The sequence below is a fragment of the Oncorhynchus gorbuscha genome, linkage group LG11 (genome assembly GCF_021184085.1).
Source record: "Oncorhynchus gorbuscha isolate QuinsamMale2020 ecotype Even-year linkage group LG11, OgorEven_v1.0, whole genome shotgun sequence".
Classification (NCBI taxonomy): Eukaryota; Metazoa; Chordata; class Actinopteri; order Salmoniformes; family Salmonidae; genus Oncorhynchus; species Oncorhynchus gorbuscha.
The window spans coordinates 84,056,437-84,081,839 of record NC_060183.1 but is presented as its reverse complement, the minus strand read 5'-3'; the positions used below and the strand labels follow the sequence as shown (position 1 = coordinate 84,081,839).

At 46.3% G+C, this 25,403-nt stretch overlaps 1 protein-coding gene across 1 annotated transcript in view; it reads right to left on the bottom strand.

Annotated features, from left to right (window-relative positions):
• Positions 1 to 25,403, bottom strand: part of LOC123989562 (metalloprotease TIKI1-like) — a 168,359-nt gene that overhangs the window by 78,094 nt on the left and 64,862 nt on the right. The window contains exons 3-4 of the mRNA XM_046290676.1: positions 22,246 to 22,392; positions 15,893 to 16,067 (exon numbers count right to left, since the gene is read on the bottom strand). Coding sequence (XP_046146632.1) covers positions 15,893 to 16,067; positions 22,246 to 22,392 — 322 coding nt within the window. The remainder of the gene's footprint in view (positions 1 to 15,892; positions 16,068 to 22,245; positions 22,393 to 25,403) is intronic.

Genomic DNA, 25,403 nt, shown 5'->3' with positions numbered 1-25,403 from the left:
ACACCCTCCCTATCAGACCACTAGTGACTATATCACTGTTCCCTATATTAGACCAGGGTATATCACAACACTAGACCAGGGTAGTGACAACACCCTACCTTAGACCAGGGTACTGACAACACCCTCCCCTAGACCAGGGTACTGAACAACACTAGACCAGGGTAGTGACAACACCCTCCCTATAGACCAGGGACTATATCACTGTGACAACACCCTCCCATAGACCTGGTAGTGAACATATCACCCTCCCTTAGACCAGGGTAGTGAACACACCCTCCCTTAGACCAGGACTATATCAGTGAACAACACCCTATCCCTTAGACCAGGGTAGTGACAATATCCCTTAGACCATCTACAGGACAACACCCTACCACTACAGACCAGGGTAGTGACAACACCCTCCCTTAGACCAGGGTACTGAACAACACCAGGACTATATCCCTTAGACCAGGGTAGTGAACAACACCCTCCCTTAGACCAAGGACTATGAACAACACCCTCCCTTAGACCAGGGTAGTGAACAACACCCTACCACCTGTTAGACCAGGACTATATCAGTGACAACACCACTACCCTAGACCAGGGTAGTGAACATATCACCCTCCCTTAGACCAAGGTAGTGAACAACACCCTCCCTTAGACCAGGGTAGTGACAACACCCTCCCTAGACCAGGGTAGTGACAACACCCTCCATTAGACCAGGACTATATCAGTGACAACACCCTCCCTAGACCAGGGTAGTGACAACACCCTCCTTAGACCAGGACTATATGACAACACCCTCCCTTAGACCAGGGACTATATCAGTGACAACACCTCCCTTAGACCAGGGTAGTGACAACACCCTCCCTTAGGACCAGGGTAGTGACAACACCCTCACATAGACCAGGACTATATCAGTGAACAACACCCTCCCTTAGACCAGGACTATAACAACACCCTCCCTTACCACCAGGGTAGTGACAACAGGACCTCCCTTAGACCAGGGTAGTGAACAACACTAGACCAGGGTAGTGACAACACCAGGACTCCCTTAGACCAGGGTACTGATAACACCCTACCCTAGGACCAGGGTAGTGAACAACACTAGATCACTGGGACTATATCACTGTAACAACACCCTCCCTATAGACCAGGGTAGTGACAACACCCTCCCTTAGACCAGGGTAGTGAACAACACCCTACCCTTAGACCAGGGTAGTGACAGGACTATAGACCAGGGTAGTGAACAACACCCTCCCTAGACCAGGACTATATCACTGAACAACACAGGACCTCCCTTAGACCAGGGTAGTGACAACACCCTCCCTTAAGACCAGGGTAGTGAATATCACTAGACCAGGACTAGTGACAACACCCTCCCTTAGACCAGGGTAGTGACAACACCCTACCCTAGACCAGGGTAGTGAACAACACTAGACCAGGGTAGTGACAACACCCTGTTAGACCAGGGTAGTGACAATCCTCCTTAAGACCAGGGTAGTTACAACATCCAGGACTATATCCCTTAGACCAGGGTAGTGACAGGACTATATCCTGATACCCCTTACAGGACTATATCAGGGTACCAGTGACAACACCCTCACTTAGACCAGGGTAGTGACAACACTGTCCCTTAGACCAGGGTAGTGACAACACCCTCCCTTAGACCAGGGTAGTGACAACACCCTCTATATCCTGATAGACCAGGGTACCAGTGACATCACTACCCCTCCCTTCACTGATACCACCAGGGCTACTACAGGAACAAAACCATGGTTAGTGAGACTATAGCGTACCACTACAGGACAAGTCAAAGAGACATAGAGACCAAGACAATGAAGTCTGAGTCTGTGAGCACAGGTGGATCTATATCATTCTCCTTCTATAGTTTGATGGCATATCCATGACTACAGGACTATATCACTGATACAACATGACTATATCACTGTTAATACCACATACAGGACTATATCACTACCACTACATATCTACAGGACTATATCACTGACTATATACCAATACAGGACTATATCACTGTTACCACTACAGGACTATATCACTGATACCACTACAGGACTATATCACTGTTACCACTACAGGACTATATCACTGATACCACTACAGGACTATATCACTGTTACCACTACAGGACTATATCACTGTTACCACTACAGGACTATATCACTGTTACCACTACAGGACTATATAATAGGATAATCAATACCATATGCCATTTAGCAGACGACTTTTATACAGGACCAAAGCGACTATATCAGTCATGAGTGCATACATCCTACAGGACTATGGGTGATACCACTACAGGACTATATCACCACTACCCTACAGGCGTTACAGGACTATATCACTGCTTACCAACTGACTATATCACTGATACCACTACAGGACTATAGGACCATACCATACACTGATACCACTACAGGACTATATCACTGCTACCACTACAGGACTATATCACTGATACCACTACACATCTACAGGACTATATCACTGATACCATATCTACAGGACTATATCACTGATACCACTACAGGACTATATCACTGTTACCACTACAGGACTATATCACTGCTATCCCTGTCCTTACTACAGGTCTATAGCACTGTTACGCACTGACAAGTCAAGGGACTCTCTATATATGATTACTACATGTAAGTATTGTATTTATCCCCTAGGCTAATAGGCTAATCCAGTCCCTGTAATGGATAATAGCTAGCTAACCCAGCCCCTGCTACGGCTAACAGATAGCTAACCCACCTCTTGCTACGGCTAACAGCTCGTTAACACAGCCCCTGCTATGGCTAATAGCTACCTAACCTATCCCCTGCAATGGCTAATAGCTAGCTAACCCAGCCCCTGCTATGGCTATTAGCTAGCTAACCCAGTCTCTGCTATGGCTAACAGCTAACTAACCCAGTTCCTGCTATGGCTAACAGCTCGTTAACACAGCCCCTGCTATGGCTAACAGCTAGCTAACCCAGTCTCTGCTATGGCTAACAGCTAGCTAACCCAGTCTCTGCTATGGCTAACAGCTAGCTAACCCAGTTCCTGCTATGGCTAACAGCTAGCTAACCCAGTTCCTGCTATGGTTAACAGCTAGCTAACCCAGTCTCTGCTATGGCTAACAGCTAGCTAACCCAGACACTCACTTAACATGGCTTATGAATACATATGCCAAATACAAAACTTAATTGTCTGTGAAAAATAATAAAACATTTCAAAGAAAACATTGAGGCTGTCAGCCACTGTCAGCAATTACTTAACCCACAAATATTAAAATGTGTGGTTTGGACTGAGAGTCTTGAGATCTGCTGAGCAGCTGTAGGAATGTATGTATATTGAGTCCCAAATGGCATCCTATTCTCTACATAGTGCACTTCTTTGTGCCCATGGGCCCTGGTAAAAAAAAGTAGTGCACTATATACAGATGTAGGAGATTAATTTTGACAGTATTTTATTGCTTAGAATGTTCCTGCATGGAAATGATTTACGTGAATTCACTGAAAACCCACTGTTCTATTACGAGTATTGCCCTTTTCATGTAGCCTACTTGTGTCCAGCTAATCACCTAACCACTGATCAAGCAATGTTATGATCAAATCCTGTTGCTGTCGGATTATTTTTCTGCAACAATACTGGTCCAATTAAGATCCAACATCGGTAGGTAATAGGGTGCCATTTGGGACATACGTTAGTTCTCCCTCCCGGTGATAGAAGAAGAAGAAGAAGAAGAAGAAGAAGAAGAAGAAGAAGAAGAAGAAGAAGAAGAAGAAGAAGAAGAAGAAGAAGAAGAAGATAGATAAATCAATAGAAGAAGAAGAAGAAGAAGAAGAAGAAGAAGAAGAAGAAGAAGAAGAAGAAGAAGAAGATAGATAAATCAATAGAAGAAACTGTAGCACCGGCAGAAATGGAGAGCTCAGCCCTCAACAATATATAAACATATCATTTCATTAAAGGATGAGTTCGGTTGAAATTACAGGGAACATGGATTCAGATTGTAGTATAGGGTTACTCTGTTCGGGAACCAAAGCTATAACCCCCCCAATACTCAACTGGCGGACCGTGGTTCGTATCCGTACTCAGTCGGGCTTCTACCCCTGGTATAATATAAACACACATAAGACATGGATAAATGTGTAGATCTGCAAGAAATTAGCTTTAAAACTGAACCATTTTATCTCCGGCCAACAAGAGGGGTGTGTGGTCGAATGGGTTCCTAGGTGGGGATTTGTTACATCAGTGTCTTGTCAACAATTTAAAAAGCTCCAATCCATCCCACAAGTATTAACTGTTGAGTAAAATGTTATCGGCAAGTTAACCAAACTGGCTTGTCCCCAGACCGTACATCTGGCCTGTCCCCAGACCATACATCTGACCTGTCCCCACATCTGGCTTGTCCCCAGACCATACATCTGGCCTGTCCCCAGACCGTACATCTGGCCTGTCCCCAGACCATACATCTGACCTGTCCCCACATCTGGCTTGTCCCCAGACCATACATCTGGCCTGTCCCCAGACCGTACATCTGGCCTGTCCCCAGACCGTACATCTGAGCTGTCCCCAGACCATACATCTGACCTGTCCCCACATCTGGCTTGTCCCCAGACCATACATCTGGCCTGTCCCCAGACCGTACATCTGGCCTGTCCCCAGACCATACATCTGGCTTGTCCCCAGACCGTACATCTGGCCTGTCCCCAGACCATACATCTGACCTGTCCCCAGACCATACATCTGACCTGTCCCCACATCTGGCTTGTCCCCAGACCATACATCTGGCCTGTCCCCACATCTGACCTGTCCCCACATCTGACCTGTCCCCAGACCATACATCTGGCTTGTCCCCAGACCATACATCTGACCTGTCCCCAGACCATACATCTGACCTGTCCCCAGACCGTACATCTGGCTTGTCCCCAGACCATACATCTGACCTGTCCCCAGACCATACATCTGGCTTGTCCCCAGACCATACATCTGGCTTGTCCCCAGACCGTACATCTGGCTTGTCCCCAGACCATACATCTGACCTGTCCCCAGACCGTACATCTGGCTTGTCCCCAGACCGTACATCTGGCTTGTCCCCAGACCATACATCTGACCTGTCCCCACATCTGACCTGTCCCAAGACCGTACATCTGACCTGTCCCCACATCTGACCTGTCCCCACATCTGACCTGTCCCCAGACCGTACATCTGACCTGTCCCCAGACCATACATCTGGCTTGTCCCCAGACCATTCCTCTGACCTGTCCCCACATCTGACCTGTCCCCAGACCATACATCTGACCTGTCCCCACATCTGACCTGTCCGCAGACCGTACATCTGACCTGTCCCCAGACCGTACCTCTGACCTGTCCCCAGACCATAGATCTGACCTGTCCCCAGACCGTACATCTGGCTTGTCCCCAGACCATACATCTGACCTGTCCCCAGACCATACATCTGGCTTGTCCCCTGACCATTCCTCTGGCCTGTCCCCACATCTGACCTGTCCCCAGACCGTACATCTGACCTGTCCCCAGACCATACATCTGGCCTGTCCCCAGACCATAAATCTGACCTGTCCCCAGACCATACATATGGCCTGTCCCCAGACCATAAATCTGACCTGTCCCCAGACCATTCCTCTGGCGGGTCACCAGACCACACATCTGGCTTGTCCAATCCAGCAATAAACTACACGACCAGACTAGGTCAGTCAGCTACATCCAATCTAGCAATAAACTACACAACTAGACTAGGTCAGTCAGCTACATCCAATCTAGCAATAAACTACACGACCAGACTAGGTCAGTCAGTTACCAGACACTAAACTACACAACCAGACTAGGTTAGTCAGCTACCAGACACTAAACTACACAACCAGACTGGGTCAGTCAGCTACATCCAATCCAGCAATAAACTACACAACCAGACTAGGTCAGTCAGCTACCAGACACTAAACTACACAACCAGACTAGGTCAGTCAGCTACATCCAATCCAGAAATAAACTACACGACCAGACTAGGTCAGTCAGCTACCAGACACTAAACTACAGAACCAGACTAGGTCAGTCAGCTACATCCAATCTAGCAATAAACTACACAACTAGACTAGGTCAGTCAGCTACATCCAATCTAGCAATAAACTACACAACCAGACTGGGTCAGTCAGCTACATCCAATCCAGCAATAAACTACACGACCAGACTAGGTCAGTCAGCTACCAGACACTAAACTACACAACCAGACTAGGTCAGTCAGCTACATCCAATCCAGCAATAAACTACACAACCAGACTAGGTCAGTCAGCTACATCCAATCCAGCAATAAACTACACAACCAGACTAGGTCAGTCAGCTACATCCAATCCAGCAATAAACTACACAACCAGACTAGGTCAGTCAGCTACCAGACACTAAACTGGATCAGACTACTGTAGAACACCAGGCTAGATCAGACTGCTGTAGAACACCAGGCTAGATCAGACTACTGTAGAACACCAGGCTAGATCAGACTGCTGTAGAACACCAGGCTAGATCAGACTACTGTAGAACACCAGGCTAGATCAGACTGCTGTAGAACACCAGGCTAGATCAGACTGCTGTAGAACACCAGGCTAGATCAGACTGCTGTAGAACACCAGGCTAGATCAGACTACTGTAGAACACCAGGCTAGATCAGACTACTGTAGAACACCAGGCTAGATCAGACTACTGTAGAACACCAGGCTAGATCAGACTGCTGTAGAACACCAGGCTAGATCAGACTGCTGTAGAACACCAGGCTAGATCAGACTGCTGTAGAACACCAGGCTAGATCAGACTACTGTAGAACACCAGGCTAGATCAGACTGCTGTAGAACACCAGGCTAGATCAGACTACTGTAGAACACCAGGCTAGATCAGACTACTGTAGAACACCAGGCTAGATCAGACTACTGTAGAACACCAGGCTAGATCAGACTGCTGTAGAACACCAGGCTAGATCAGACTACTGTAGAACACCAGGCTAGATCAGACTACTGTAGAACACCAGGCTAGATCAGACTACTGTAGAACACCAGGCTAGATCAGACTGCTGTAGAACACCAGGCTAGATCAGACTACTGTAGAACACCAGGCTAGATCAGACTACTGTAGAACACCAGGCTAGATCAGACTGCTGTCTGTCTGCTCCGTAGGACAACAGCAGCAGATCCTAAGCAGATACCCTCTGTGATTCAAGTCTGTTTTTTTTTACAGGGACATGAAGTATCAATCTTTCAACCTCATTACTTTTCCTTCTGCCAGCCACCGTGGAGCCAGGAGCCAGGGGGAACCAGGGGTTCGCAAGGGGCTCTGGCGGACAGTCACCCGATAACAGTGTGCCTCGACTGGGACTGACTCTGCCTCTGGGCCGCATAGCCTGGAGCTACTGGGACTGTCAGTGCTGGGATGTGAGGTCAACTGTGTGTGTGTGTGTGTGTGTGTGTGTGTGTGTGTGTGTGTGTGTGTGTGTGTGTGTGTGTGTGTGTGTGTGTGTGTGTGTGTGTGTGTGTGTGTGTGTGTGTGTGTGTGTGTGTGTGTGTGTGTGTGCTTGAGTGGGGGGGGGATTCTACTGATGGGAGTTGAACTCTACAGCCTCCCTCAGCTCCACTTCTCTTACCACTGTTACGCACCCCAGCCATGGAAATGACATTCTTGAAATTACTGCTAATGCATAAGTGTGTGTGTGGGTTGGGGTGGGGGGGGGTACATGTGTGTGTGTGTGGGTTGGGGTGGGGGCGTCGTGTGTGTGCATGTGTGTGGGTGTGGGTTGGGGTGGGGGGCGTCGTGTGTGTGCATGTGTGTGTGTGTGTGGGTTGGGGTGGGGTGTCGTGTGTGTGCATGTGTGTGTGTGGGTTGGGATGGGGGAGGGGTGTCGTGTGTGTGCATGTGTGTGACTCACCAGAAAGGCTGAGAGACTGAAATCAAAAGGGGGTGGAAAAGTGATAGTTTGGGATCGGCTGTTCCAACTGTTATCATTCAGACGATACTAAACGGGATGTTTCCAACTGTTATCCTTCAGACGATACTAAATGGGATGTTTCCAACTGTTATCCATCAGACGTTACTAAACGGGATGTTTCCAACTGTTATCCATCAAACGATACTAAACGGGATGTTTCCAACTGTTATCTATCAGACGATACTAAACGGGATGTTTCCAACTGTTATCCTTCAGACAATACTAAACGGGATGTTTCCAACTGTTATCCTTCAGACGATACTAAACGGGATGTTTCCATCTGTTATCCTTCAGACAATACTAAACGGGATGTTTCCAACTGTCTTCCTTCAGACGATACTAAACGAGATGTTTCCAACTGTTATCCTTCAGACATTACTAAACGGGATGTTTCCAACTGTTATCCTTCAGACGATACTAAATGGGATGTTTCCAACTGTTATCCATCAGATGTTACTAAACGGGATGTTTCCAACTGTTATCCATCAAACGGGATGTTTCCAACTGTTATCCATCAAACGATACTAAACGGGATGTTTCCAACTGTTATCCATCAGACGATACTAAACGGGATGTTTCCAACTGTTATCCTGCAGACGATACTAAACGGGATGTTTCCAACTGTTATCCTTCAGACGATACTAAATGGGATGTTTCCAACTGTTATCCATCAGATGTTACTAAACGGGATGTTTCCAACTGTTATCCATCAAACGATACTAAACGGGGTGTTTCCAACTGTTATCCATCAGACGATACTAAACGGGATGTTTCCAACTGTTATCCTGCAGACGATACTAAACGGATGTTTCCAACTGTTATCCATCCAAACCCGAAACTAAACGGGATGTTTCCAACTGTTATCCTGCAGACGATACTAAACGGGCTCCAAGATACAACACTCTGAAACCCAAACAACATTAGGGCATATTTCTCACACCACTGACTGAGAGATAAACACACGCCAGTTTCCACATGATTCACTCTGGCAGAGAGCAAGCCAAGCCCTCTGTCTGTGTCCCAAGTGGCACCCTATTCCCTATATAGTGCACTACAGTTGACCAGGGCCCATAGGGAATAGGGTGCCACGAAGGACATAGACTATGTCTCTGGCTGCATATCTCTAGAGGGGTCATCTTTAGAGAAACCCTCAAAATAGAGATAATAGTTGTGGCTCTATTTCATTTTTCAAAATATCACAGCCCAGGAGGGATTCTTGCAGTCTGAGTGTTTGAAAGTGGTGCCTCCTAGCTGTCTCCTGAGCTGAACAGAACACCGAGGTGGACCGGACAAAGTCCTTTTAAAGAACAGTCAGGGGTACCAGGGGTTAGAGTCAGGGATACCAGGGGTTAGAGTCAGGGGTACCAGGGGTTAGAGTCAGGGTACCAGGGGTTAGAGTCAGGGGTTAGAGTCAGGGGAGAGTCAGGGGTTAGAGTCAGGGTCAGGGGTTAGAGTCAGGGGTACCAGGGGTTAGAGTCAGGGATACCAGGGGTTAGAGTCAGGGTACCAGGGGTTAGAGTCAGGGGTACCAGGGGTTAGAGTCAGGGGTTAGAGTCAGGGATACCAGGGGTTAGAGTCAGGGATACCAGGGGTTAGAGTCAGGGGTACCAGGGGTTAGAGTCATGGGTACCAGGGGTTAGAGTCAGGGATACCAGGGGTTAGAGTCAGGGGTACCAGGGGTTAGAGTCAGGGGTTAGAGTCAGGGGTTAGAGTCAGGGTACCAGGGGTTAGAGTCAGGGATACCAGGGGTTAGAGTCAGGGGTACCAGGGGTTAGAGTCAGGGGTTAGAGTCAGGGGTACCAGGGGTTAGAGTCAGGGATACCAGGGGTTAGAGTCTGGGATACCAGGGGTTAGAGTCAGGGATACCAGGGGTTAGAGTCAGGGGTACCAGGGGTTAGAGTCAGGGGTTAGAGTCAGGGATACCAGGGGTTAGAGGCTGGGGTACCAGGGGTTAGAGTCAGGGATACCAGGGGTTAGAGTCAGGGGTACCAGGGGTTAGAGTCAGGGGTTAGAGTCAGGGGTTAGAGTCAGGGGTACCAGGGGTTAGAGTCAGGGATAACAGGGGTTAGAGTCAGGGGTACCAGGGGTTAAAGTCAGGGGTATCAGGGGTTAGAGTCAGGGGTTAGAGTCAGGGGTACCAGGGGTTAGAGTCAGGGGTACCAGGGGTTAAAGTCAGGGGTTAGAGTCAGGGGTACCAGGGGTTAGATTCAGGGGTACCAGGGGTTAGAGTCAGGGGTACCAGGGGTTAGAGTCAGGGGTACCAGGGGTTAGAGTCAGGGATACCAGGGGTTAAAGTCAGGGGTTAGAGTCAGGGGTACCAGGGGTTAGAGTCAGGGATACCAGGGGTTAGAGTCAGGGATACCAGGGGTTAGAGTCAGGGATACCAGGGGTTAGAGTCAGGGATACCAGGGGTTAGAGTCAGGGATACCAGGGGTTAGAGTCAGGGATACCAGGGGTTAAAGTCAGGGGTACCAGGGGTTAGAGTCAGGGATACCAGGGGTTAGAGTCAGGGATACCAGGGGTTAGAGTCAGGGTACCAGGGGTTAGAGTCAGGGGTTAGAGTCAGGGGTACCAGGGGTTAGAGTCAGGGATAACAGGGGTTAGAGTCAGGGATACCAGGGGTTAGAGTCAGGGATACCAGGGGTTAGAGTCAGGGGTACCAGGGGTTAGAGTCAGGGGTTAGAGTCAGGGGTTAGAGTCAGGGGTACCAGGGGTTAGAGTCAGGGATACCAGGGGTTAGAGTCAGGGGTACCAGGGGTTAGACTCAGGGGTTAGAGTCAGGGGTACCAGGGGTTAGAGTCAGGGGTACCAGGAATTAGAGCCAGGGATACCAGGGGTTAGAGCCAGTGTCACACCTGCTCCTACTTCCCCTCTCTGGCACTCGGGAGCGCCAGGCTGCCCTTCATTACGCACAACTGTCACCATCTATACACGCATCCGCGCTCATTAGACTCACCTGGACTCCTTTACTTTGTTGATTGCCCCTCTATATCTGTCTGCTCCTCAGTTTGTTCCCCTTGTCAGCATTATTGTCATTAAATGTTCACTCCCTGTACTTGCTTCTCATCTCCAGTGTCTGTCCTCACAGCCAGGGGTACTGGGGGTGGGGGGGGTGGTAAGCTAATTAACTAATTAAATGTAGTCCTTGTTAGTTGTGCCAAGCCCCGCCCATAAAGAACTATAAAACCAAGCCAGTAGCAAGGCAGGTTTTACTCTGAAAGAACTATAAAACCAAGCCAGTACGAGGCAGGTTTTACTCTGAAAGAACTATAAAACCAAGCCAGTACCGAGGCAGGTTTTACTCTGAAAGAACTATAAAACCAAGCCAGTAGCAAGGCAGGTTTTACTCCTAAAGAACTATAAAACCAAGCCAGTAGCAAGTCAGGTTTTACTCTGAAATGAACTATAAAACCAAGCCAGTAGCAAGGCAGGTTTTCCTCTGAAAGAACTATAAAACCAAACCAGTACGAGGCAGGTTTTACTTCTAAAGAACTTTGGAACCAAACCAGTACCAAGGCAGGTTTTACTCCTAAAGAACTATAAAGCCAAACCAGTACCAAGGCAGGTTTTACTTCTAAAGAACTATAGAACTATAGATATCCCTCTAGTGGTGTGGGGGCTGTGCTTTGGCAAAGTGGGTGGGGTTATATCCTTCCTGTTTGGCCCTGTCCGGGGGATTCCTCGGATGGGGACACAGTGTCTCCTGACCCCTCCTGTCTCAGCCTCCAGTATTTATGCTGCAGTAGTTTATGTGTCGGGGGGCTAGGGTCAGTTTGTTATATCTGGAGTACTTCTCCTGTCCTATTCGGTGTCCTGTGTGAATCTAAGTGTGCGTTCTCTAATTCTCTCCTTCTCTCTTTCTTTCTCTCTCTCGGAGGACCTGAGACCTAGGACCATGCCCCAGGACTACCTGACATGATGACTCCTTGCTGTCCCCAGTCCACCTGGCTGTGTTGCTGCTCCAGTTTCAACTGTTCTGCCTTATTATTATTCTACCATGCTGGTCATTTATGAACATTTGAACATCTTGGCCATGTTCTGTTATAATCTCCACCCGGCACAGCCAGAAGAGGACCCCTCATAGCCTGGTTCCTCTCTAGGTTTCTTCCTAGGTTTTGGCCTTTCTAGGGAGTTTTTCCTAGCCACCGTGCTTCTACACCTGCATTGCTTGCTGTTTGGGGTTTTAGGCTGGGTTTCTGTACAGCACTTTGAGATATCAGCTGATGTACGAAGGGCTATATAAATAAATTTAAATTTGATTTGATTTAGAACCAAACCAGTACCAAGGCAGGTTTTACTCCTAAACTATAAAGCCAAACCAGTAGCGAGGCAGGTTTTACTTCTTATGAACTTCGGAACCAAACCAGTACCAAGGCAGGTTTTACTGCTAAAGAACTATAAAGCCAAACCAGGTACCCAGTACAAGGCAGGTTTTACTCCTAAAGTTTTACTCCTAAAGAACTATAGAACCAAACCAGTACCGAGGCAGGTTTTACTCCTAAAGAACTATAGAACCAAACCAGTACCGAGGCAGGTTTTGCTCCTAAAGAACTATAAAGCCAAACCAGTACCAAGGCATGTTTTACTGCTACAGTAGGTCCTGAGAATGAGCCCATCCCACAGCTAGATTGACTTTTTTTTTTCTCCCCGGGGCAAGAATGAAGGGACAGGGTACTGTTATTTCATAGTTCTCATCAGAGGCATGGAGGGGCAGAATGAAGGGGCAGGGTACTGTTATTTCATAGTTCTCATCAGAGGCATGGAGGGGCAGAATGAAGGGGCAGGGTACTGTTATAAACCTGCATGTCGTTGTTAAACCCTTCTCATCCCTCAGCTCTCACCCCTCAGCTCACACAGCCCAGCCCTTTACAGTAAAACAGGTTTTCAGCTAACACACACACAGCCCTTTACAGTAAAACAGTGTTTTCTCAGCCCAGTAAAACAGTGTTTTATCTAACACATCCCACAGCACACACACCCTTTACAGCGGTGTTTTATCTCAGTAACACACACACAGCCCTTTACAGTAAAACAGTGTTTTATAGCCCCAGTAACACACATGATTACAGATGCAGAGAACAGTATGTACAATTGAGAGAAGGGCTCAGCCCTCAGGTCTCTAGAATGGTCTCAGCTCTCTGGTCTCAGCTCAGGTCTCAGGTCTCAGCTCCCTGGTCTCACCCCTCAGCTCTCAGCCCGCAGGTCTCAGCTCTCTGGTCTCAGCCCTCAGGTCTCATCCCTCAGCTGTCACCCCTCAGCCCTCAGCCCTCAGGTCTCAGCTCTCGGCTCTCAGCCCTCAGGTCTCAGGTCTCAGCTCTCTGGTCTCAGCTCTCAGGTCTCAGCTCCCTGGTCTCAGCCCTCAGCCCTCAGCTCTCAGGTCTCAGCTCTCTGGTCTCAGCCCTCAGGTCTCAGCCCTCAGGTCTCAGCCCTCAGCCCTCAGCTCTCAGGTCTCAGCTCTCTGGTCTCAGCTCTCAGGTCTCAGCTCCCTGGTCTCAGCCCTCGGCTCTCAGCTCTCTGGTCCATTATAGAGCTTCATTATAAACCTGCTTCCAGGTCTCAGTTAAATGAACCAGACAATGTGGCAACAAGTGGATTCCAAGGAATATCACACCTAAATCTGAGAGCGTTGGCATACGGATCACAGCTGAACCGAGCCCGATCGGCAGGTCAAAGGAGGGACTGCAACGTTTATAAGCGACGGTCTTCCCAGTTCTGTAAGGTTTGATCTTTATCTCCTTCAGTCTAGCAAAGCCCTCTCTATTCTTCAGTCTCTATTCTTCATTCTCTATTCTTCAGTCTCTATTCTTCAGTCTCTATTCTTCATTCTCTATTCTTCAGTCTCTATTCTTCAGTCTCTATTCTTCATTATCTATTCTTCAGTCTCTATTCTTCAGTCCCTATTCTTCAGTCTCTATTCTTCATTCTCTATTCTTCAGTCTCTATTCTTCAGTCTCTATTCTTCAGTCTCTATTCTTCATTCTCTATTCTTCAGTCTCTATTCTTCAGTCTCTATTCTTCAGTCTCTATTCTTCATTCTCTATTCTTCAGTCTCTATTCTTCATTCTCTATTCTTCAGTCTCTATTCTTCAGTCTCTATTCTTCAGTCTCTATTTTTCATTCTCTATTCTTCATTCTCTATTCTTCAGTCTCTATTCTTCATTCTCTATTCTTCAGTCTCTATTCTTCATTCTCTATTCTTCAGTCTCTATTCTTCAGTCTCTATTCTTCATTCTCTATTCTTCATTCTCTATTCTTCAGTCTCTATTCTTCAGTCTCTATTCTTCAGTCTCTATTCTTCAGTCTCTATTCTTCAGTCTCTATTCTTCATTCTCTATTCTTCAGTCTCTATTCTTCATTCTCTATTCTTCATTCTCTATTCTTCAGTCTCTATTCTTCATTCTCTATTCTTCAGTCTCTATTCTTCAGTCTAGCAAAGCCCTCTCTATTCTGCCGTGCTCACAAAGAGAACGATTTAAGCTGTTTGTTCTAAAGTAGCTTTAATCTGATTTCATTTTCAACACGTTTCATTTTAATGCCTGACCTCAGACTGAACCAAGATGGCACCCTATTCACTTTTTATAATCTCTATTCTTCAGATCCCTATTCTTCAGTCTCTAGGGTGCCATTTTGATTCCAGACCTCTATTCTTCAGGGTGCCTATTCTTCAGACCACTATTCTTCAGTCTCTATGTGCCATCTGACCAGACCCCTAGGGAATAGGGTGCCATTTTCAGTCCCTATAGGGTGCCATTTGACCAGACCCCTATTCTTCAGGGTCCATTTGACCAGACACCATAGGGAATTGCCATTTGACCAAGTCCCTAGGGAATAGGGTGCCATTTGACCAGACCCCATATTCTTAGGGTCCATTTTCATTCCCTATAGGGAATAGGGTGCCATTTGACCAGACCCTATAGGGAATAGGGTGCCATTTGACCAGACCCCTAGGGAATCAGTCTCTATTCTTCAGACACCATAGGGAAAGGGTGCCATTTGACCAGACCCCAAAGAGAATAGGGTGCCATTTGACCAGACACCTAGGGAATTTGTTCTGAAAGACCCTTTAGGGAATAGGGTGCCAATGACCAGACCCCATAGGGAATAGGGTGCCATTTGACCAGACCCCATAGGGAATAGGGTGCCAATGACCAGACCCCATAGGGAATAGGGTGCCATTTGACCAGACCCCATAGGGAATAGGGTGCCATTTGACCAGACCCCATAGGGAATAGGGTGCCATTTGACCAGACCCCATAGGGAATAGGGTGCCACCTCATGAAACATTTTATCGAAGGGTACTGGAGTACTGAAAACAGGGGTGCTAATCATTTTGGGTTTTTAATAGGGTGTCTCATTTGCAACTGCATTAGTATAAAAAATATATATAATTTCCCCTTTTTTTCATACAACATAGCTCAGAATTTGTTATTTATTTTATACAGTATTTTTTTGCTTATCTTTATCAAGGGTGCCAATAATTACAGACGAGAGGGTGCCAATAATTACAGACCAGAGGGTGCCAATAATTACAGACCAGAGGGTGCCAATAATTACAGACCAGAGGGGGCCAATAATTACAGACCAGAGGGGTGCCAATAATTACAGACCAGACTGTAGAAACAGTCAGCTCATAACTAAAGATGGTAAAGATGATGAAGATAGTGAAGGTAAAGATGATTCACTTTTCATAGCTCCATACTGAATGAATCATGACAAAGGCTAACCACGACATCGTTGACATCTCTACACAACCAACCTACAAAATGATGATCTCAAAGGGGATTCCTTTCCCCTTATCTTGGCATCCGAAGGTGTGATCATTAATCATCCACTTCCTTATTCATCATCATCATCATCATCATCATCATCATCATCATCATCATCATCATCATCATCATCATCATCATCATCCTCACTGACCTGCTCCGAAGGCGAAGAAGAAGCTGTTTTCAGGGTGTTCTTCCATCAGAGTCTTGACCCTGTTCCCCATCCTGTCGTTCCTCTTGTAGATCAGTTCCTGTCTGAAGTAGCTGTCTATCTCCTGGGCCGTTATCTGTTCGCTGGGGCGCAGGGTCACGTTGTTGAAGTTGGGGACCTGCAGATGGAGGGGGAAGGGGGGGGGGATGATGATCAGTGAGAGATTTATCCATCAGGTCTAAACTAAATGGGTCAGAAATGTACAAAAGTCCCGTAACAATAAGGTGATACCGATGGGTCGTTAGTGTTAGGGGTCGTTAGTGTTAGGGGTCGTTAGTGTTAGGGGTCGTTAGTGTTAGGGGTCGTTAGTGTTAGGGGTCGTTAGTGTTAAGGATCGCTAGTGTTAGGGGTCGTTAGTGTTAGGGGTCATTGGTGTTAGGGGTCGTTAGTGTTAGGGATCGTTAGTGTTAGGGATCGTTAGTGTTAGGGGTCGTTAGTGTTAGGGGTCGTTAGTGTTAGGGGTCGTTAGTGTTAGGGATCGTTAGTGTTAGGGGTCATTAGTGTTAGGGGTCATTAGTGTTAGGGATCGTTAGTGTTAGGGGTCATTAGTGTTAGGGGTCATTAGTGTTAGGGGTCGTTAGTGTTAGGGGTCATTAGTGTTAGGGATCGTTAGTGGTCATTAGTGTTAGGGATCGTTAGTGTTAGGGGTTGTTAGTGTTAGGGGTCGTTAGTGTTAGGGGTCGTTAGTGTTAGGGGTCGTTAGTGTTAGGGGTTGTTAGTGTTAGGGGTTGTTAGTGTTAGGGGTCGCTAGTGTTAGGGGTCGTTAGTGTTAGGGGTCGTTAGTGTTAGGGATCGTTAGTGGTCATTAGTGTTAGGGATCGTTAGTGTTAGGGGTCGTTAGTGTTAGGGGTCGTTAGTGTTAGGGGTCATTAGTGTTAGGGTCGTTAGTGTTAGGGTCGTTAGTGTTAAGGATCGCTAGTGTTAGGGTCGTTAGTGTTAGGGTCGTTAGTGTTAGGGGTCATTGGTGTTAGGGGTCGTTAGTGTTAGGGATCGTTAGTGTTAGGGATCGTTAGTGTTAGGGGTCGTTAGTGTTAGGGGTCGTTAGTGTTAGGGGTCGTTAGTGTTAGGGATCGTTAGTGTTAGGGGTCATTAGTGTTAGGGGTCATTAGTGTTAGGGATCGTTAGTGTTAGGGGTCATTAGTGTTAGGGGTCATTAGTGTTAGGGGTCGTTAGTGTTAGGGGTCATTAGTGTTAGGGATCGTTAGTGGTCATTAGTGTTAGGGATCGTTAGTGTTAGGGGTTGTTAGTGTTAGGGGTCGTTAGTGTTAGGGGTCGTTAGTGTTAGGGGTCGTTAGTGTTAGGGGTTGTTAGTGTTAGGGGTTGTTAGTGTTAGGGGTCGCTAGTGTTAGGGGTCGTTAGTGTTAGGGGTCGTTAGTGTTAGGGATCGTTAGTGGTCATTAGTGTTAGGGATCGTTAGTGTTAGGGGTCGTTAGTGTTAGGGGTCGTTAGTGTTAGGGGTCATTAGTGTTAGGGGTCGTTAGTGTTAGGGTCGTTAGTGTTAAGGATCGCTAGTGTTAGGGGTCGTTAGTGTTAGGGGTCGTTAGTGTTAGGGGTCATTGGTGTTAGGGGTCGTTAGTGTTAGGGATCGTTAGTGTTAGGGATCATTAGTGTTAGGGGTCGTTAGTGTTAGTGGTCAATAGTGTTAGGGGTCATTAGTGTTAGGGATCGTTAGTGTTAGGGATCGTTAGTGTTAGTGGTCAATAGTGTTAGGGATCGTTAGTGTTAGGGGTCATTAGTGTTAGGGGTCATTAGTGTTAGGGATCGTTAGTGTTCGTGGTCAATAGTGTTAGGGATCGTTAGTGTTAGGGGTCATTAGTGTTAGGGGTCATTAGTGTTAGGGATCGTTAGTGTTAGGGGTCATTAGTGTTAGGGGTCATTAGTGTTAGGGGTCGTTAGTGTTAGGGGTCGTTAGTGTTAGGGATCATTAGTGTTTGGGGTCATTAGTGTTAGGGGTCATTAGTGTTAGGGGTTGTTAGTGTTAGGGGTCGTTAGTGTTAGGGATCATTAGTGTTTGGGGTCATTAGTGTAAGGGTCATTAGTGTTAGGGGTCGTTAATGTTACTAGTCGTTAGTATTAGGGGTCGTTAGTGTTAGGTGTCATTAGTGTTAGGGGTCGTTAGTGTTAGGGGTTGTTCGTGTTAGGGGTCATTAGTGTAAGGGTCATTAGTGTTAGGGGTCATTAGTGTTAGGGGTCGTTAGTGTTAGGGGTCGTTAGTGTTAGGGGTCATTAGTGTTAGGGATCGTTAGTGTTAGGGGTCATTAGTGTTAGGGGTCATTAGTGTTAGGGATCGTTAGTGTTAGGGGTCGTTAGTGTTAGGGGTCGTTAGTGTTAGGGGTCGTTAGTGTTAGGGATCGTTAGTGGTCATTAGTGTTAGGGATCGTTAGTGTTAGGGGTCGTTAGTGTTAGGGGTCGTTAGTGTTAGGGGTCGTTAGTGTTAGGGGTCGTTAGTGTTAGGGGTTGTTAGTGTTAGGGTTTGTTAGTGTTAGGGGTCGCTAGTGTTAGGGGTCGTTAGTGTTAGGGGTCGTTAGTGTTAGGGATCGTTAGTGGTCATTAGTGTTAGGGATCGTTAGTGTTAGGGGTCGTTAGTGTTAGGGGTCGTTAGTGTTAGGGGTCATTAGTGTTAGGGGTCATTAGTGTTAGGGTCGTTAGTGTTAAGGATCGCTAGTGTTAGGGTCGTTAGTGTTAGGGGTTGTTAGTGTTAGGGGTCATTGGTGTTAGGGTCGTTAGTGTTAGGGATCGTTAGTGTTAGGGATCATTAGTGTTAGGGGTCGTTAGTGTTAGTGGTCATTAGTGTTAGGGGTCATTAGTGTTAGGGATCGTTAGTGTTAGGGATCGTTAGTGTTAGTGGTCAATAGTGTTAGGGATCGTTAGTGTTAGGGGTCATTAGTGTTAGGGGTCATTAGTGTTAGGGATCGTTAGTGTTCGTAGGGGTCAATAGTGTTAGGGATCGTTAGTGTTAGGGGTCATTAGTGTTAGGGGTCATTAGTGTTAGGGATCGTTAGTGTTAGGGGTCATTAGTGTTAGGGGTCATTAGTGTTAGTGTTAGGGTCGTTAGTGTTAGGGATCATTAGTGTTTGGGGTCATTAGTGTTAGGGGTCGTTAGTGTTAGGGGTCATTAGTGTTAGGGATCATTAGTGTTTGGGGTCATTAGTGTAAGGGTCATTAGTGTTAGGGGTCGTTAATGTTACTAGTCGTTAGTATTAAGGATCGTTAGTGTTAGGTGTCATTAGTGTTAGGGGTCGTTAGTGTTAGGGGTTGTTCGTGTTAGGGGTCATTAGTGTAAGGGTCATTAGTGTTAGGGGTCGTTAATGTTAGGGGTCGTTAGTATTAGGGGTCATTAGTGTTAGGGGTCATTAGTGTTAGGGGTCATTAGTGTTAGGGGTCATTAGTGTTACTGGTTAGGAGTCGGGGTTGGTGGTTTAGTGTTAGGGGTCGTTAGTTTTAGGGGTTGTTTGTGTTAGGGGTCGTTAGTGTTAGTGGTCAATAGTGTTAGGGATCGTTAGTGTTAGGGGTCATTAGTGTTAGGGGTCATTAGTGTTAGGGATCGTTAGTGTTCGTGGTCAATAGTGTTAGGGATCGTTAGTGTTAGGGGTCATTAGTGTTAGGGGTCATTAGTGTTAGGGATCGTTAGTGTTAGGGGTCATTAGTGTTAGGGGTCATTAGTGTTAGGGGTCGTTAGTGTTAGGGGTCGTTAGTGTTAGGGATCATTAGTGTTAGGGGTCGTTAGTGTTAGGGATCATTAGTGTTTGGGGTCATTAGTGTTAGGGGTCATTAGTGTTAGGGGTTGTTAGTGTTAGGGGTCGTTAGTGTTAGGGATCATTAGTGTTTGGGGTCATTAGTGTAAGGGTCATTAGTGTTAGGGGTCGTTAATGTTACTAGTCGTTAGTATTAGGGGTCGTTAGTGTTAGGTGTCATTAGTGTTAGGGGTCGTTAGTGTTAGGGGTTGTTCGTGTTAGGGGTCATTAGTGTAAGGGTCATTAGTGTTAGGGGTCGTTAGTGTTAGGGGTCGTTAGTGTTAGGGGTCGTTAGTGTTAGGGGTCGTTAGTGTTATGGGTCATTAGTGTTAGGGTCGTTAGTGTTAGGGGTCATTAGTGTTAGGGGTCATTAGTGTTAGGGGTCGTTAATGTTAGGGGTCATTAGTGTTACTGGTTAGGAGTAACGGGGTGTGGTGGTTGTAGTGTTAGGGGTCGTTAGTTTTAGGGGTCGTTAGTGGTCATTAGTGTTAGGGATCGTTAGTGTTAGGGGTCGTTAGTGTTAGGGGTCGTTAGTGTTAGGGGTCGTTAGTGTTAGGGGTCGTTAGTGTTAGGGGTTGTTAGTGTTAGGGGTTGTTAGTGTTAGGGGTCGCTAGTGTTAGGGGTCGTTAGTGTTAGGGGTCGTTAGTGTTAGGGATCGTTAGTGGTCATTAGTGTTAGGGATCGTTAGTGTTAGGGGTCGTTAGTGTTAGGGGTCGTTAGTGTTAGGGGTCATTAGTGTTAGGGTCGTTAGTGTTAGGGTCGTTAGTGTTAAGGGATCGTTAGTGTTAGGGGTCGTTAGTGTTAGGGGTCGTTAGTGTTAGGGGTCATTGGTGTTAGGGGTCGTTAGTGTTAGGGATCGTTAGTGTTAGGGATCATTAGTGTTAGGGGTCGTTAGTGTTAGTGGTCAATAGTGTTAGGGGTCATTAGTGTTAGGGATCGTTAGTGTTAGGGATCGTTAGTGTTAGTGGTCAATAGTGTTAGGGATCGTTAGTGTTAGGGGTCATTAGTGTTAGGGGTCATTAGTGTTAGGGATCGTTAGTGTTCGTGGTCAATAGTGTTAGGGATCGTTAGTGTTAGGGGTCATTAGTGTTAGGGGTCATTAGTGTTAGGGATCGTTAGTGTTAGGGGTCATTAGTGTTAGGGGTCATTAGTGTTAGGGGTCGTTAGTGTTAGGGGTCGTTAGTGTTAGGGATCATTAGTGTTTGGGGTCATTAGTGTTCGTGGTCAATAGTGTTAGGGATCGTTAGTGTTAGGGGTCATTAGTGTTAGGGGTCATTAGTGTTAGGGATCGTTAGTGTTAGGGGTCATTAGTGTTAGGGGTCATTAGTGTTAGGGGTCGTTAGTGTTAGGGGTCGTTAGTGTTAGGGATCATTAGTGTTTGGGGTCATTAGTGTTAGGGGTCGTTAGTGTTAGGGGTCGTTAGTGTTAGGGATCATTAGTGTTTGGGGTCATTAGTGTAAGGGTCATTAGTGTTAGGGGTCGTTAATGTTACTAGTCGTTAGTATTAGGGGTCGTTAGTGTTAGGTGTCATTAGTGTTAGGGGTCGTTAGTGTTAGGGTTGTTCGTGTTAGGGGTCATTAGTGTAAGGGTCATTAGTGTTAGGGGTCGTTAAAGTGTTAGGGTCGTTAGTATTAGGGGTCATTCGTGTTAGGGGTCATTAGTGTTAGGGGTCGTTAATGTTAGGGGTCATTAGTGTTACTGGTTAGGAGTAACGGGGTGTGGTGGTTGTAGTGTTAGGGGTCGTTAGTTTTAGGGGTTGTTTGTGTTAGGGGTCATTAGTGTTAGTGGTCAATAGTGTTAGGGATCGTTAGTGTTAGGGGTCATTAGTGTTAGGGATCGTTAGTGTTCGTGGTCAATAGTGTTAGGGATCGTTAGTGTTAGGGGTCATTAGTGTTAGGGGTCATTAGTGTTAGGGATCGTTAGTGTTAGGGGTCATTAGTGTTAGGGGTCATTAGTGTAAGGGGTCGTTAGTGTTAGGGGTCGTTAGTGTTAGGGATCATTAGTGTTTGGGGTCATTAGTGTTAGGGGGCATTAGTGTTAGGGGTCGTTAGTGTTAGGGGTCGTTAGTGTTAGGGATCATTAGTGTTTGGGGTCATTAGTGTAAGGGTCATTAGTGTTAGGGGTCGTTAATGTTACTAGTCGTTAGTATTAGGGGTCGTTAGTGTTAGGTGTCATTAGTGTTAGGGGTCGTTAGTGTTAGGGGTTGTTCGTGTTAGGGGTCATTAGTGTAAGGGTCATTAGTGTTAGGGGTCGTTAATGTTACTCGTCGTTAGTATTAGGGGTCATTTGTGTTAGGGGTCATTAGTGTTAGGGGTCGTTAATGTTAGGGGTCATTAGTGTTACTGGTTAGGAGTAACGGGGTGTGGTGGTTGTAGTGTTAGGGGTCGTTAGTTTTAGGGGTTGTTTGTGTTAGGGGTCGTTAGTGTTAGGGGTCATTAGTGTTGGGGGTCGTTAGTGTTAGGGGTCGTTTGTGTTAGGGGTCATTAGTGTTGGGGGTCGTTAGTGTTAGGGGTCGTTTGTGTTAGGGGTTAGGAGTAACGGGGTGTGGTGGTTGTAACTGACCTGAGAGGTGTCATGGTTGAAGATGATGGAGTTGAGGTCTCCACAGTTGTAGTGCTTGATGAGGTCCTCAGTGGTATAGGAGCCCTGCAGACTGCCTGCTCTCACACTCTCCTGCTGTACAAGGGTCTGGTTCAGGGCAAAAATCACCTGGGGATATGGAAATATCTACTTTTACTACACAATCAATACCTGGATATACACTTTCTATATGACCAGAGAGGGAACAGAAGACAATAATATTTACTAAATACATAATGAATAGGAAGTAAATAATCATTTTGTACTTAACAATACCACTCCACATATCCTTACTGTATTTAATAATATAAATACCTATCCTTACTGTATTTAATAATATAACTCTACCTGTCCTTATTATATTTAATAATATAACTCTACCTATCCTTACTGTATTTAATAATATAACTCTACCTATCCTTACTGTATTTAATAATATAACTCTACCTATCCTTATTGTATTTAATAATATAACTCTACCTATCCTTATTGTATTTAATAATATAACTCTACCTATCCTTACTGTATTTAATAATATAACTCTACCTGTCCTTACTGTATTTAATAATATAACTCTACCTATCCTTACTGTATTTAATAATATAACTACCTATCCTTACTGTATTTAATAATATAACTATACCTATCCTTACTGTATTTAATAATATAACTCGACCTATCCTTACTGTATTTAATAATATAACTCTACATACCCTCACTGTATTTAATAATATAACTCTACCTGTCCTTACTGTATTTAATAATATAACTCTACCTATCCTTACTGTATTTAATAATACAACTCTACCTATCCTTACTGTATTTAATAATATAACTCTACCTATCCTTACTGTATTTAATAATATAACTCTACCTATCCTTACTGTATTTAATAATATAACTCTACCTATCCTTACTGTATTTAATAATATAACTCTACCTATCCTTATTGTATTTAATAATATAACTCTACCTATCCTTACTGTATTTAATAATATAACTCTACCTATCCTTATTGTATTTAATAATATAACTCTACCTATCCTTACTGTAGTTCATAATATAACTCTACATATCCTTACTGTATTTAGTTATACCACCCTACCTATCATTATGTATATTGAAAACGAAAAATATGTTTTATGTGAGACTAAGCATTGGTCTGAAGCCGAAAAATAAAGGAAATTCACATGATAACCACATGATCACCACATGATCACCACATGATCACCACATGCTCACCACATGATCACCACATGATCACCACATGATCACCACATGCTCACCACATGATCACCACATGATCATCACATGATCACCCCATGCTCCACCAAGGTTTTCCAGCACCCAGCGCTGACCTACTACAGTAGCTATGTTGGTCTATTGTACTTCAGACTATGTGGAGGCAGGTTGCTTAGTATTCAAACCTTCTCAAACAGCCTTTATGTTAGCAAACTGATCTCACGTAAGACAATCGAGCAAGCTCCTGGAAAATATAGAAATGATCAACATGAAAATGAACCTTATAGTTAACTGTAGAAAGATCTAGTAGTACATTACATTTACATTTAAGTCATTTAGCAGACGCTCTTATCCAGAGCGACTTACAAATTACCCGTAAGCAAAATGTGAGTTATGACGGAATATTTGTAAATAACTTTGTAAATACAACTCGGGGATGGCCGCAAAACAAGCTATAGGTTTATGCCGATTTTTTTGTTCAAGCCCAGTTCTACCACACCTGATTCTATATGCTAATATATTGATGAACAGCTGAGGTCTTGATGAACAGCTGAGGTCTTGATGAAGAGCCGATGTCTTGATGAACAGCCGATGTCTCGATGAACAGCTGAGGTCTTGATGAAGAACAGAGGTCTCGATGAACAGCCGAGGTCTTGATGAAGCTGTTGGCCCTGTGTTTCTCTGCCCTGTGTTTCCCTGTTGGCCCTGTGTTTCTCTGCCGGCCCTGTGTTTCCCTGCTGGCCCTGTGTTTCCCTGCTGGCCTTGTGTTTCCCTGCTGGCCCTGTGTTTCCCTGTTGGCCCTGTGTTTCCCTGCTGGCCCTGTGTTTCCCTGCTGGCCCTGTGTTTCCCTGTTGGCCCTGTGTTTCCCTGCTGGCCCTGTGTTTCCCTGTTGGCCCTGTGTTTCCCTGCTGGCCCTGTGTTTCCCTGCTGGCCCTGTGTTTCCCTGCTGGCCCTGTGTTTCCCTGTTGGCCCTGTGTTTCTCTGCCCTGTGTTTCCCTGTTGGCCCTGTGTTTCCCTGCTGGCCCTGTGTTTCCCTGCTGGCCCTGTGTTTCCCTGCTGGCCCTGTGTTTCCCTGCTGGCCCTGTGTTTCCCTGTTGGCCCTGTGTTTCTCTGCCCTGTGTTTCCCTGTTGGCCCTGTGTTTCCCTGCTGGCCCTGTGTTTCCCTGCTGGCCCTGTGTTTCCCTGCTGGCCCTGTGTTTCCCTGCTGGCCCTGTGTTTCCCTGCTGGCCCTGTGTTTCCCTGTTGGCCCTGTGTTTCCCTGCTGGCCCTGTGTTTCCCTGCTGGCCCTGTGTTTCCCTGCTGGCCCTGTGTTTCCCTGTTGGCTCTGTGTTTCCCTGCTGGCCCTGTGTTTCCCTGCTGGCCCTGTGTTTCCCTGCTGGCCCTGTGTTTCCCTGCTGGCCCTGTGTTTCCCTGTTGGCCCTGTGTTTCCCTGCTGGCCCTGTGTTTCCCTGTTGGCCCTGTGTTTCCCTGCTGGCCCTGTGTTTCCCTGCTGGCCCTGTGTTTCCCTGCTGGCCCTGTGTTTCCCTGTTGGCCCTGTGTTTCTCTGCCCTGTGTTTCCCTGCTGGCCCTGTGTTTCCCTGCTGGCCCTGTGTTTCCCTGTTGGCCCTGTGTTTCCCTGTTGGCCCTGTGTTTCCCTGCTAGCCCCGTGTTTCCCTGTTGGCCCCGTGTTTCCCTGTTGGCCCTGTGTTTCACTGCTAGCCCCGTGTTTCCCTGTTGGCCCTGTGTTTCTCTGCCCTGTGTTTCCCTGTTGGCCCTGTGTTTCCCTGTTGGCCCTGTGTTTCTCTGCCCTGTGTTTCCCTGCTGGCCCTGTGTTTCCCTGTTGGCCCTGTGTTTCTCTGCCCTGTGTTTCCCTGTTGGCCCTGTGTTTCTCTGCCCTGTGTTTCCCTGCTGGCCCTGTG